We start from the raw sequence: 14,949 nt of genomic DNA on the forward strand, positions 1-14,949 counted from the left end.
TACATATTATATATATATATATATATATATATATATATATATATATAATACAGGGGTGTATATGTAGAATAAGCTCATGGACATCTCTGTATCACACACACACTGACGTAGGACTGTATACATGGGAGGACACCCCTCTCGTCCCTCTCTACCCAGCGCCTCGCTAGGCAGCCGTAGGGTTAAATGACGTCATCGAATCATGTCGACGAGCAATGGGCGCCATTTTGAAACCCCATCCCGGAGCAGCCGAGAGCGGCTCGTGACCGCCGCATCCCCTCCCGAAGTGTCAGGGCGGCTCCTCCTCCCTTACCGGCCCCAGCACCCGGCTGTACCGAACACCTCCGACCGGACACAGGGAGAGATACACCGACTGGAGGGCTGATACAGCGACAAGGAAGCCGCCTCCTCCCCCCACCCCCCCGGATAGGAAGGCCTGCTCCTAGAGGGCAGCCATGGCAGGTATACACTACTACAGGCGGGCTGCGGCCTATTCTGCGGGCCCGGCGTATACATCACCCCTGGGAACCCCTCCCTACACACAGCCCGGGGACCCCATCCCCCTTCTCTACAGCCCCGGCTCCCCTCACAGCACTATAGACCGGCTTCTTTCATTGACTCCATAACCCGGCTTCCCTCACCCACTGTGCAGCCCGGCTCCTGTGCCCTCACCGCCCGGCTCCTGTGCCCTCACCAACTGTGCAGCCCGGCTCCTGTGCCCTCACCGCCCGGCTCCTGTGCCCTCACCGCCCGGCTCCTGTGCCTTCACCCGCTGTGCAGCCCGGCTCCTGTGCCCTCACCCACTGTGCAGCCCGGCTCCTGTGCCCTCACCCACTGTGCAGCCCGGCTCCTGTGCCCTCACCGCCCAGCTCCTGTGCCCTCACCCGCTGTGCAGCCCGGCTCCTGTGCCCTCACCACCCGGCTCCTGTGCCCTCACCCACTGCGCAGCCCGGCTCCTGTGCCCTCACCGCCCGGCTCCTGTGCCCTCACCCGCTGTGCAGCTTTTCTCCTGTGCCCTCACCGTCCGGCTCCTGTGCCCTCACCCGCTGGGCAGCCCGGCTCCTGTGCCCTCACCCGCTGGGCAGCCCGGCTCCTGTGCCCTCACCGCCTGGCTCCTGTGCCCTCACCCGCTGTGCAGCTTGGCTCCTGTGCCCTCACCGCCCGGCTCCTGTGCCCTCACCCACTGTGCAGCCCGGCTCCTGTGCCCTCACCGCCCGGCTCCTGTGCCCTCACCCGCTGTGCAGCTTGGCTCCTGTGCCCTCACCGTCCGGCTCCTGTGCCCTCATCCGCTGGGCAGCCCGGCTCCTGTGCCCTCACCGCCCCGCTCCTGTGCCCTCATCCACTGTGCAGCCCGGCTCCTGTGCCCTCACTGCCCGGCTCCTGTGCCCTCACCCACTGTGCAGCCCGGCTCCTGTGCCCTCACCCACTGTGCAGCCTGGCTCCTGTGCCCTCACAGCCCGGCTCCTGTGCCCTCACCCACTGTGCAGCCCGGCTCCTGTGCCCTCACAGCCCGGCTCCTGTGCCCTCACCGCTGTGCAGCCCGGCTCCTGTGCCCTCACCGCCCGGCTCCTGTGCCCTCACCGCCTGGCTCCTGTGCCCTCACCCGCTGTGCAGCCCGGCTCCTGTGCCCTCGGCTGGCTGTGCAGCCCTGCGCCCTCGCCTGCTGTGCAACCTTGCTCTCCTGTGCCCCCCCCCCAATGTACCCTGACCCCTCTCTCCCTCTTCTTGTCTTCCAGGAGTGGCCGGAGGAAATGACTTCCAGTGGTGTTTCTCCCAAGTCAAAGGTGCCATAGACGAGGATGTGGCAGAAGGTGGGTGATACCTGCAGGACAACAGGTCCCAGCATTATTGTACTAGTAGATGGGGGGACCACAGGTCCTGGCATTACATGATGGCTTATTATTGGCTGTATAGGGACTACAGATTTGTGCAATACTGTGCTGTAGGTGGTTGGCATGTTTTATAGAATTTCACTTATCTTGCGAAAATGTGAATGAGCCCCTGTGTCTGCTGTCCTTTTAAAGTACATGGGAACCCTCGCCTTGTAAAAAAAAACTTTTCTCCTTTGTTTGACAGACACAGCGCTCCATAAATCATAACTAGTGGGTTATATTGCCGCCTCCAGGAGTAGGACTAGGCAGAACAAAAAACACCTGGCTATGCCCATGGACCGTCAGCTTGGTCTATAAACCCCATCCCCCCCCCCCCCCCCCCGCTCTGCTCTAGGAAATTTGTTTTAATTTGTCTAGTCAGGACCTAGACTCCCGGCCGGGATCTCTGGTCCTAGCCATTTTCTCCTTCCTTAGATCTTTTTTGTTTTCTCTTGGGAGATCTACAATCAACTGCCGGGCTGGGCAATGGGCTGGATAATCTAGATCCAGTGGTCCCCCCCCCCCCAGCCCAACCAGTGAGCACGTGCAGACCACAGCTATGCGCTAGGTCGGCCGCGACCTAGCCTCACGGACAGAGGCTGGCCCGCGAGGTAAGCGCCTCGCAGGGTTGCATACACACCAGGCTTGGGTCTGAGTTGCAGCGGTCCCTTGGCCGGCAGCACCCCTACTTCGGTGGCGAAGTTCTGTTTGGAACGTTACCCGCAGTATGAAAGAGTAAGTTCAGTCCCCCCTTTAGCTTTTTTTTTTGGGGTGGATGCTGTTGGTCCTAGTGCAGGACTAGGGGGGTCCTAGTGCAGAGTGCGCAGCAGAGTCTCCCCTAACATGTGTCCTACCTTCGGGTGGGGCAGCCCCCCTTGCAGAGGGCGCAGGGAAGATCCTGGCAGCATGCTTCAGTGTTTGTAGCTGATGGTGGCCATTTTCCCTTAGTCTGGCTGGTCTCCGGGTGGCGGCTATGCTTGTGTAGCCCGATGTCCTGGGAGCCATTTCCCCCTAGTCGGGAGATGTTGGAGACGACCAAAGCTCCTCCTCTTCCCCCCCCCCCCCCTCAGTTTCTTCTTCCTGGGACATATGAACAGGGACGGCGTCCATGATGATGCTGGGATCGAATTCTCTATGCGCCTCCTGTAGGTAGGGTGAGTTCTCAGGAGTCCCTGTTCTCTCTGCTGATAGGTACCCTGAGCCTTTGGGATCCTTTAGTGGCTCCAAAAGATCATTTTTGTACTGCAAGGTCTTCCTTTCCTTATGGAGCCTCAGGGTCACATCTCCCCCACTTACCCCCTCATAGAGGTGAATGGTCCCTCAGGACCCCAGCTTCCCATGGTTGCACTGACAGTGGTCCTGCAGTCCTTAGTGTCCCGGGTGGAAGTGGCGTGTGGGCAACAGCCCAGGAGGAATCGTCCCCTGCTCAGTCTCTCATCTGATTCTGACCCTGATGCTGCGGTGGACGCAGCCCATCCAGGGGGATTTAATATCACACCCCCCAGATCCACTCAATAGTGAGGATGATTCCTCCATGGTCGCAGCAGCGAATGAAAGAGCGTTGGTAGACGCACTTATCACTGCAGTGCGTGAGACTTTAAAGATGGAGGATGCAGCTGATGTAGCCATGGACGTGGCTGTGTCATTTGGTACGCATAAGTCGCGTCATACTCCAAAGGTGTTTCCTTATGTGCCATATTTTGACAGGTTTTCCTGTAAGGAATGGGAACAACCAAAATTACCCTTTGTGGTCCCCAAACGCTTTGCTGTATGTTAACCTTTTGAGGATTCAAAAAAAAAAAGTGGACTAGTTCACCAGTGGTGGACCCTCATGTTTACAGATTGACTAAAGCAACCATGCTCCCAGTAGAGGAATCCCTGTCCTTTAAGGACCCTGCTGACAGGAAAGCGGAGGCTGTGGCACGCAGCATGTTTACTATGGCTGGCTCAACATTGCGGCCAGTCTTTGTCTCAGACCCTAACTGAATGGGCCAAGCTTTTGCGCCAGGGCCGAGGGGGTGAGCAGGTCCTTGCCGCTTACGATTTAGCGGACCAGTTGGTTCATGGACTGCAGTTTATTTGTTATGCAGCTTTGGATTCAGCTCCTGTGCTGTCATTGTGCTGTGGCTTAAGAATTGGTCTGCAGACTAAGCCTCCAAAAAAGCTCTCATTGATCTGCCCTTTTAAGGTGATTGCCTATTTGGGGCAACCCTGGATGACATCATTAAGGGTATATCACGTGGGGCAAGGGGCAAAACCCCTTCAGCATGAAGGTCTGCCCTCACCCATTATTGGGGTGGGGGGACACGTGGACTTTTTTTGTGAGCGTCAAAGGGATCCGCAAATTGTTTCTTTTGGGGGTACCCAGAAAAGGGGGCAAAGCTTATTTTCGGTCCTGAGTCTCCTTGTGAGGATTTAATTCCTGCAAAGGTTCAGCTAATGTCCAAACTACTTAAGGTCCCCCCTATCGATGACCAAGGGTTAGGGCTACTCCTGCAGAGGTTGCCAGTGTGGGGGAGGGTTCCTACAAATTAGATGCAGGAAGTTTATTCCCTCTAAATCACAGCTATCTGAGTGAGTGACCGTTGACAAAAAAACAGCATATAGACTACAAAGTACAGGAGACGCAGGAGTTCTCCTAAAAGAGTCAACTAGGGGCACCAAGAAGTAAATGAAAAATAAATGTTATTAAGGATCAGAAACACTCACATATAGGTGACTCAAGGTGTAACACACATCAGTTAAACATTTATCATAAAAACATTATGGGATGAGCTGCGACAACCCGGGTTGTAATAAGGTGCAAATGGTGGGGTCAACGAGAAGGGGAAGGTAAGTAACCTTACTCAAAAAGAAAAAATGGAACAGTCCCAACAACAGGATAGCACTCAGGATAGCAATGCATGAAGAGGTGACTTCACTGCGAGAGGGGTCCGTCCAGGCAATAAAGATCAAAGAAGCTGGATTGGAAGTAAATAGTCAAAATACTGTAACTGGCCAGTAGGGGTCCCCGTGGCGACAGTCCTGGGGGGATGATGAGATAGGAAGTCTGAGCTTGCAGTGTGAGTTACTCCGTATTGCAGGGCAGTATAGATGACACAGGAACCTCTTAGTGGCAGAGACAGGGGACACACAATACCTCATGCAGTGATGGGGATCAGTCAATGATACATGCCGGTTGCAGGGAGTCCTGGGGAGTAGCAGCAAACTTGCGGTGGGTGCTGGCCTGACAAGCGCTTCCTCGTGTCCTCCTTTGCTCTTCCGAGCGTGTCTGGGAGGGGGCGGGCTCGCGGCCTGACGTCACTCTGGACGTGGGTGGCGGCTTGTGCTTGTTACGGCCGTAGGTCGCACGATCACTGAAGTTTCACCAGCCTATCGCTGGTTTTCTCAGAGCATTCTGACCTTCCTCCTGGGACTTCGGTGATCGTGCGACCTATGGCCGTAACAAGCACAAGCCGCCACCCACATCCGGGTTACACATAACCTCTCTTCCCAGCTGCATATGGGGCTTAGAGAGCTGGGAGTGTCAGCACAAGTCTGACCAATGGAGGACAGGCAGGCTTTGCTCCTAGCACAGCTAGAAAACTGACCATGCTGGGATGGATGTGCTACTATGCTTAGTGTTGTCCATTTTTAAAATAGTAAAGCATGAGGACTGGTGGCAGGATCACCGAGTATTTCACGCAAAGGAAGCAATGCAAAGAGAACGGGATATTTTTTTAACACAAGTACATGGTAACACAGACACACACTGGAAATATGAAATGTTGGGGTAACATAATTTACACATGTTTACTATAGATAAGCCCTGTATTTGGCTCCACCTTCTTGCCCTCAGTACTTCCCAGTATACCAATCGTTGAAGAAAAGAATACTATTTGTCTGCTGAATACTGTATTTTGTGTTAAGGCTATAAAGTTACATTTTGCTCTCCTGAGATCAGAAATCCCTGTGTATGGTGTCTTTGGCAAGTTTGTGAACTGATTTGGGATTTGATATCTGTGTTTTCGTAGTGGCTTTCTTCTCATCACTCTTCTATGTAAAAATCAAGTGCTGCAAAGAGTCCATGCACACTGAACTTAATGGGCATATTTCGGGGGGGGGGGGGGGGGGGGTTTAGAGGCAGAAAAAAAAAAACCCTTCAGTGTGTTTTTGAGAGGAGTTTCCTGGCAGAAAAAATGCTTAAAGTGTTACTGAACCCACAGCCGTAAAATCAGTCTGTATATGCAGTAAAGCATTCTTGTTATACTCTGAAAACGAAGGGGTTAATTCTCAGCATTATGTAAAAAGTGGTTTGGTCCTGTCTTTTCTGATCCTCCCCTTCTTGCACTGCCCCAATCTATCTCCTGACGGTACAGAGCCTTGGGGGCACTCTGCACATGCTCAGTTTGGTGTGTGTTGCTAGAGTTTTGTTTTTGCATGTAATCAGCACAGAGCAAGTCGGCAATGTCCAGACAGAGGCTCTGGGTCATGCAACCTCATAAGACAGAGGAGAATGGAAACTCCTCCTACAAGCCTAAACCAGTGCACAGCCAGACCCTAATAGAAGGCACAATACTGCTATATACTGTTGATGAGAAAAGTTATGCAGTACTTTATATATACTACCATAATTGCACTTCCGTGTACTGTGGGAGACCAGAAATAGTCAGTGCAGGGTCCTGGGTTTGGTAACACTTTAGGGCTCTTTCACACGGGCAGTCCGATCAGATCCGCCTTTCAGTTTTCTAGGCAAGTCTGATCGGATGCCCCATTCAGCCCTATGGAGCAGCGGATGTCAGCGGTGACATGTCCGCTGACCCCCGCTACCATCCGTATCCGATCCTGTCCGTGAAATCCGGACGGGTGGAAACCCTATTTTCCATCCGTCCTGGGGATCGGATGAGAGCGGACAGGCGGTCCACTCTCATCCGATTCCCCATAGAGAGCAGCGGGGGCTGAGACACCTCCCTCTCCGCACTGCAAGCGGAGACGGAGCTGTCATCCGCCGGCTCAGCGGGGATTGCGGATCGATCCCCGCTGAGCAACACTGATCTGCCTACGGAGGCGGACCGTGTGAAAGAGCCCTTAATGTGCCTAAACGCATGTTTTGTAGTGTTCTTCGTTTGAGTGTGCATTGATTAAAGTGAAAAATGTACAGAGAGGAATGTTTTGGGAAAAAACAAAAAAAAAAAGCTTATAAAAGCGAATGATTTTGAACTCTCCTAAACGTTTGTGCAATACGAGCTATTGTGAACTTTTTTTCTGCCAGAGATTGACATTTTTTTTCTGCTTCTAGTGAGCTTGGACCTTACGTGTACTTCAAAAGGTATCTTGGATGACTAAATTACTATGCAGCAGATGTCTTGTTGGGGACCGTTTTCTCATTCAGACTGACCACCAAATTTAGTTCTTTTATAAAGGCAAGACTCCAAATAACACAAATGTAGCTTTCGTTGTTTGTTTGAAGTCGTTTTCAGCAGGCCATCAGGCTACGTTGAGGCTTGTAGGTCCAGATTTCCCTTTTTTTTTTTTTTTTTTTTTTTTTTTTTTTTTGCTGGCTTGTGTATTTGTTATGGTTTTGATTAAGGGCCCATGCATACTGGCTTAATTGCTGCTCCTAGAGGAGCCTTGCCTGTAGAAGCAACTGTTATCCTATCTGTCTATGCACATGAGGACATTAATGCCCAGTACACACGATCCGAAAATCGGGCGACGTTCCATCCGTTATTTTTCGTATTCTAGCAGCTCTCAATAGTATTCGCTAACGGGAGAGGTTACTCACGATACTAATTTTCTCGGACGATAATTCTTAGCTTCCGGTATGCGTAACCACGCTGTAGCGTGTGAGGGAAAAATTATGTCTACTGCTCATGCGCTGTCTACTGCTTACCAATTTTTTCGGACGAACAACATACTGATAATACGATTATCGTACGATGTGTTATAATACGATCAAAATTTTTATGCTTGCACGACCGGATAATATCGGGTGAACTGTCGTGATCGCCTCTCGTAAGCTGTGTACTAACGATCCGATTATCGTCCGATCCTTTCACAAGCGTTAATTTTCGTCCGATTTTAAGGCATATTTTTAAGCTCAGTGTTTAGAGGTGGAAAAATAAACCCTTCTGTTTTGCATTTTTGAGCAGTTTTTTGGCAGAGAAAAAGCTGCTAAACTCTTCTAAATGCTCCTGAAAGCTTTTACAAAAAACACGCAAAATTTAGCTTTTTTTTTTTTTTTTTTTTATTTTTTTTTTTTTGGACCCTTAACCACTTAAGCCCCGGAAGATTTTACCCCCTTCCTGACCAGGGGGTATTTTGTGATTCGTGACTTTTAACGGACAATTGCGCGGTCGTGCAATGCTGTACCTAAACTAATTTGACGTCCTTTTTTTTCCCACAAACAGAGCTTTCTTTTGGTGGTATTTGATCACCTGTGCGATTTTTTTTTTTTTTTTTTTTTTTTTTTTTTTTCGCTATAAACAAGAGCGTAAATTTTGCAAAAATAACAATATTTTTCACTTTTTTTTTATATGAAATTCCCCCCCCAAAAAAATGTAAAACATTTTTTAACATTTTCGGCCAATTTGTTTTATGCTACATATGTTTGGTAAAAAAAATCGCAAAAAGCGTATTTTGATTGGTTTGCGCAAAAGTTATCGCATTTACTAACAAAGGGAAAGATTTTTGTCTTCTTTTTTTTTTTTTTTTGTGGGACTGCGACATTGGGGCGGACAGATCGGACCCTTGACTGACATTTTTGACACTTTTGGGGTTACCAGTGACATTACTGCAGTAATCGGTGCTATACATATGTACTGTTACTGTAAAATGACACTGGTAGTGAAGGGGTTAACTGTATTTGAGAGGGAGTGGCTGTGTGTGTCCCTAGGGGCGTGATTCTAACTGTGATTGGCTGTGGCTTGAGGTGTAGGAACAATGATCAAAGGTCCTACATAGTAGAACCGTATGATCACTGTTCCTACATAGGGGAGAATGACAGGCGGCTTGTTTACATTAGCCGCCTGACTTTCTCCCGCTGTCACGGATGATCGTTGAGTGAGCGGCGGACATCGGGTCCGCCGCTCACACACACACACACGCGCGGGGGGGGGGGGGGTCCATGACCGCGCCTCCGGTGGCGTGCGCTCACTCCCCAGAGCCTCACAGGCTAGTGACGTACCCATACGTCACTTTGCCTGTGAGGGGCTGACCGCCGCAGTATATGTACTTGTGGCAGTCGGCAAGTGGTTAAAGGATAAGTTAAGCTTCTGGAACATGTTACATGTTCTACCTGTTTTTAGGTTGCAAAATGTAACCTGTTCCTACTGCTGCAGTGGCTCGATGATCTGAGCCCCCTGTGTGACAGCAGTATGGGGATAACTTCCCCATACTAGCTGCCACTTTTTAAAATGAGCATGGCCGTGTTATTCATAGAGTTCTGCTGTCTGCTTGTAGTTCTCAATAAACTATAACGGTCCTGTTGAGCGCTCTGGTAGTTCATTGATTTTTCCTGTCAATGTGAAAATGTCTACCCGTCTGATGTATGGGCGGACGGCTCATATTGGCAGTCTATAGGAGACCTGCATGGCATCGTTTATCTGCTGATCGCTGGTGCAATGCTTGCCAGGCTCTGCAAAAAAATGAGCATTTTTTTTTTTTTTACATATTTTTGATTAAGATGAACTTATCCTTTTTTAAGATAGCAAAAGTTTTTCTTGGGTGTCATCACAGAATAGAACACACATTGGGTGGATTTACGAAAACCTGGAGTGTGCAAAATCTGGTACAGGCAGCTGTGCATGGTAGCCAATCGGCTTCTAACTTTAGCTTGTTCAATTAGGCTGCTTTCACATAACAGCGCTTCTAAAATGCACTATATGTTTAATTAGTTGCAGCAGCGCATATGCCTTAAATAGCTTGTTGTTCAATATGCTGTTGGTTTCCTGTTAAGGAGCTGGAACCCGCAGGTGTCATTACTTAATAACAAGCGAATAAATACACATACAGTGGTCCCCTGTACCTCCATGGTGGTCGCAAAGCTTCTTTCTGCTCGCTCCTTGTAGAAATTTTCCGGCCGTGCAGAGCCCGCCATCTTTAACACTGGTCATTACACAGGACGCTGCAGAGGGGAGGGGCCAGGAAAACAGGGCGAACTGCAGGAAACCGCTTTTGGCGCTATTGTGAATGCGTGGGAAGGAGAGAGGGGCGGACCCAATGTTGAGCAGAAAGAATTTGGCAGAAAAGCTTGGGCGGAAGGAGAGGGATTGGTGGGACTGAACATTGCATGAAGGTACAGGGGGCATATGTGTAGCTACTTACTGGGTAAGGATGCCGACGGGTACTAGTTCCTTAACAACCAGCATTTTTTTTTTTTTTTAAAGCATCGTGACCCCAAAAACGCACATTTGGTGTGTTTCTATCGACATACAAAAAAAAATGTATTTTTGGTGCTCGTTTCTTTTACAAAACGTAGAAAGATGCTGCAAGCAGGACTTTTTTAAACGCATTGCAAACGCAGCTCAACAGTTTTGAAAGGTCACATAGAATTTTTAAAGGGAAGTAATTTTGATTGGCTTTTGTCACACTGGAAATGTGGCTTCTAGTGCGGTGAAAGGGCCCTTAAGCTTTGGCAATAAAACCTGGAAGCTGATTGGTTTCTATGCAGAACTGCACTAGATTTGGCAGTCTCCACTTTTGATAAATCAACCCGACTGTCTCATAGGAGTTGCTTTTATTTTGTGCAAGGTTATTCTTTTTGGCCAATTTAAAACTTATAACAAGGAAATGAAGGGTGTGTTGTGACTTCAACCAGTGATGTCATGTCAAAATAATAGTAGCTTATGCATCTGATGAAACCTGCACAGCTTGTATTTTTTGTAAAACTACAATGAGCTTTGTTTAATTGTATCTTTTAGCAGCGTGAGACATGTCCTGGTTTGCTAGTGTCAGACACATTTTATTGGCTTTGGAATATTGCACGTAGCCAGAGATAGACTTCCTGACTTTATTTTTCGCTTTCACTCAGCTGTCATTTTGATGTTTGCTTTATTTTTACATGCAAACAAAATCAAGTGTTATATTTTGATTAAAGGTGGATGTAAAGTGGCGGCTGAGGACACTTTTTTTTTTTTTTTTTTTTTATGTACGATATCTCACAAAAGTGAGTATATATATCCCTCCCATTTTTGTAAATATTTTATTCTATCTTCATGTGACAACACTGAGGCTCCGTTCACATCTAGGCGTTTTGGGGCGTTTTTGGGGCGTTTTTCTGCTCTAGGATCAGCTCTCAAAACGCCCAACAAGACAAATCCTATTCATTTCAATGGCCCCTGTTCACATCTGAGCGTTTTGACGCTGTATACAAAACGCCCAACGCTCAAAAAAGTACATGAGCTTCTTTTTGGGCAGATTACAGGCGTTTTCCATTGATCTCTATTCAATCTAAAAACGCCTGCACAAAAATCGCGGTAAAAATCGCGGTAAAATCGCGGTAAAAAACGCCGCAAAAATCGCGGTAAAAAACGCGCGAAAAACGCTACGCTCAGGTGTGAATGTAGCCTGAAGAAATGACACTTTGCTACAATGTAAAGTAATGAGTGTAAAGCTTGTAGAACAGTGTTAATTTGCTGTCCCCTCAAAATAACACACAACCGTTATTGTCTAAACCACTGGCAACAAAAGAGAGTACACCCCTAAGTGAAAATGTCCAAATTGGGCTCAGTGTCAATATTTTGTGTGGCCACCATTGTTTTCCAGCACTGCCTTAACCCTCTTGGGCATGGAGTTCACCAGAGCTTCACAGGTTGCTACTGGAGTCCTCTTCCACGACGACATCACAGAGCTGGTGTATATTATAGACCTTGTGCTCCTACACCTTCCGTTTGAGGATGCCCCACGGTTGCTCAAAAGAGTTTAGGTCTGGAGAAATGCTTGGTCAGTCCATCACCTTTAACCTCAGCTTCTTTACCAAGGCAGTGGTCGTCTTGGAGGTGTGGTTAGGGTCGTTATGTTGGAATACTCCCTAAGCCCAGTCCCTGAAGGGAGGGGATCATGCTCTGCTTCAGTATGTCACAGTACATGTTGGCATCCAAAGTTCTCTCAAACTGTACCTCCCGAGTGCCGGAAGCACTCGTGCAGCCCCAGACCATGACACTCCCACCACCATGCTTTACTAGGCAAGACACACTTGTCTTTGTACTCCTCACCTGGTTGCTGCCACACGCGCTTGACACCATCTGAACCAAATAAGTTTATCTTGGTCTCATCAGACCACAGGACATGGTTCCAGTAATCCATGTCCTTATTCTGCTTGTCTTCAGTAAACTGTTTGCAGGTTTTCTTGTGCATCATCTTTAAAAGAGGATTCCTTCTTGGTCGACATGCACACGAATTTGATGCAGTGTGCAGTGTATAGTCTGAGCACTGACAGGCTGACCCCCCCCCCCCCCCCCCTCAACCTCTGCAGAAATTCTGGCAGCACTAACACCTCTATTTCCCAAAGACAACCTCTGGATATGACCCTGAGCACGTGCACTCAACTTTTGGTCGACCACGGCGGGGCCTGTTCTGATTGGAACCTGTCCTGTTAAACTGCAGTATGGTCTTGGCCACCGTGCTGCAGCTCAGTTTCAGGGTCTTGGCAATCTTCTTATAGCCTAGGCCATCTTTATGTAGAATAATATAAAAATGCAGCGCTAATAACTAATCATAATGAAAAGTCTATAGTGCAATTCAGTTGGTTGAGGTTGAAATTGAAGCAGGATCTTCCACCCTTAAATGTGCATCAAACAGACTGACACAGGTGAACGAAAGCCAGCCTACACCTCCACCACATGAAACATCAAGCCTCTTACCAGAAACCGAAGATCCCTGCTCTCACAGTGATCAAAAACGCTTCCTAAGTTGAATTCCCCAAATGGACACAGCATGCACCGCAAGACACTCCGCTCTGTATGTAGATCAGTATTCAAATGCTCCACTTCAGATGTGATTGATTAGTTCGCAATCTGGTAAAAAAATTCCTTTATGTGGAGCAGCAGTCCCCCCCCCCCCCCCCCCCCCCCCAGACCCTCAGTTCTTTGCCATGAGGTGCCATGTTGAACTTCCAGTGACCAGTATGAGAGAGAGAGAACCCCGAATCTAACACACCTGCTCCCCATTCACACCTGAGACCTTGTAACACTAATGAGTCATATGACATCGGGGAGGTAAAAATGGCTAAATGGGCCCAATTTGCACATTGTCATTTAGGGGTGTACTCACTTTTGCCAGTGGTTTAGACATTTATTGGCAGCGCTGTGCAATAAGTTATTTAGGATTATAATTTAAAAAAAACTGATGTACTAGGCTCTATTCACAAAGCAGTATTTGTTCCCCTTAAAAAATGCGGTAAAATACTGCTCAGCAATTTTTCAAAGTTGTTTTTTTTTTGGCATTCACAAAAAAGCTACTAAAATGTCTTAGTAGTTATTTTATAAAGTCTTGCGGTATTTTAGTAGTGAAAACATACGGTAATTTAATGCCTGGCACTAGCTGACGTATTGACAATCATTAGGCGTTGTTAAGGAGTGGGTGGCTGCCGTGTCCTTGACAACCGTTGAGTCATTCCCTGTTAGCAGGGTTCCCTCTGACAGCTGAATGTTTTTTTTTTTTTTTTTTATACAAATGGGGAAAAAAAAACGTACTATGAACCCTATGCTCATTCACATCGGGGGCGGGGGGGGGGGGGGAGTCTGGAAGTGCTTCTTTAATGTGAATAAGGGACCGTACACACGATATGAAAATCGGAAGTAAGATTTATTCTGACGGACGATCTGCCGTTTTTCGGGTCGTTAGTACAGTGCTTTCGACAGCCGATTACGAATTTTCGGATGACAAAAACTGGATGTGCAGGCTATAAAAATGTTATCGTACCTCAACACAACGTCCGATTTTCGTTTAATTAGTACAGTTTTGTACGAAAAAAAATCGTGAGAGCAAGACTAGGCATGCTCAGAAACTAAAGAACACATACAAAACAATTTAACACATGACATCACTTCTGAAGTTGAATTCTGTCGTAGGAGAATTTTCGTATGAAAGTAACCTCTTCACTTTCCATATGAGACTAGCATGGAACAAAAAAACGGATGAAAGATCGTCCGATAATCTGATTGTGTATACGAGGCTCAAGTATGGGGTTCATAGTACCCCTACTCATTCACCCAAAAAGTGTGTAGTGTAAAAAAGGACAATAGACCATTTGACAAGTCCTTTATTTAAAAAATAAAAATGTCCCCCGGCGTAGATCATCCTCAATCATGATGCCCACTGCCAACCCGAGGGGGGGGGGGGTCTGCTCCTGCTGTGTGACAGCTTCTTAAGTACCCCGCCCCTTAGTTATTGAACTGTCAGACTGGCGCAAACGGACCACTTTTTTTTTTTTTTTTCCCCCTTTCTATTTTGGGGTCGTGGTGGCAGCAGGCGTTGATTGACGATGGTTCTACACCTGTGGACATTATATTTTTGAAATAATGGAAAAATAGTCTTGTGTTTTTTTTTTTTTTTGTCCGACGCGTTCTTTGCTGACAGCTGATGTCTCTGTTCCCCTAACGCAGAGCTCGTTCTGTGTAGTTTGTCCCCCTGTATAATCTAAAATACCTGTCTGATTCTGCCAGGTTATGTGTCGCCCCCCCCCCCCCCCCCCATATAAGCTGACCACGGTTTATCATAGCGGCTGAGCCCTGACACGTGGTCTGTTTACGTGCCTCTGTCATCTGCAGCTCTTCTCTTCCCCCCCCCCCCCTCTCTGCCTGTCAGTGTTGCTCTGCTCCCCGCCCCTTCCTGCTGCTAAAATTAGCACATTTATATTCATACAATCCCTGTTTAATAACAATATGTGCCCCACAGTATGTGTTTTCTATAAAATATGCAGATTTCTACCTTATTTCAGATTGCCTCCCGTCGCTCACATGTCTGCTCTCCTCCTCCTCCCCTCCTACTGGCTGACATCAGTGGGAGTTCTTGGACCCTCCCACTGTAGCTGTCAGACTGGGAGAGGGGAGAGCAGTCAGGTGAGCTCTAAAATACGGTAGAAATTGGCATATTTATTATA

General features: G+C 48.0%; 1 protein-coding gene across 1 annotated transcript in view; it reads left to right on the forward strand.

Moving 5' to 3' along the window:
• Positions 1-185: 185 nt before the first annotated feature.
• Positions 186-14,949, forward strand: part of PPP2R2D (protein phosphatase 2 regulatory subunit Bdelta) — a 48,240-nt gene continuing 33,476 nt past the window's right edge. The window contains exons 1-2 of the mRNA XM_082266719.1: positions 186-459; positions 1,734-1,808. Of these exons, the coding sequence (XP_082122845.1) occupies positions 453-459; positions 1,734-1,808 (82 nt within the window). The 5' untranslated portion in view covers positions 186-452. The remainder of the gene's footprint in view (positions 460-1,733; positions 1,809-14,949) is intronic.

Source organism: Pelophylax lessonae (assembly GCF_965119305.1).
Source record: "Pelophylax lessonae genome assembly, chromosome: 9".
NCBI classification, from domain to species: domain Eukaryota; kingdom Metazoa; phylum Chordata; class Amphibia; order Anura; family Ranidae; genus Pelophylax; species Pelophylax lessonae.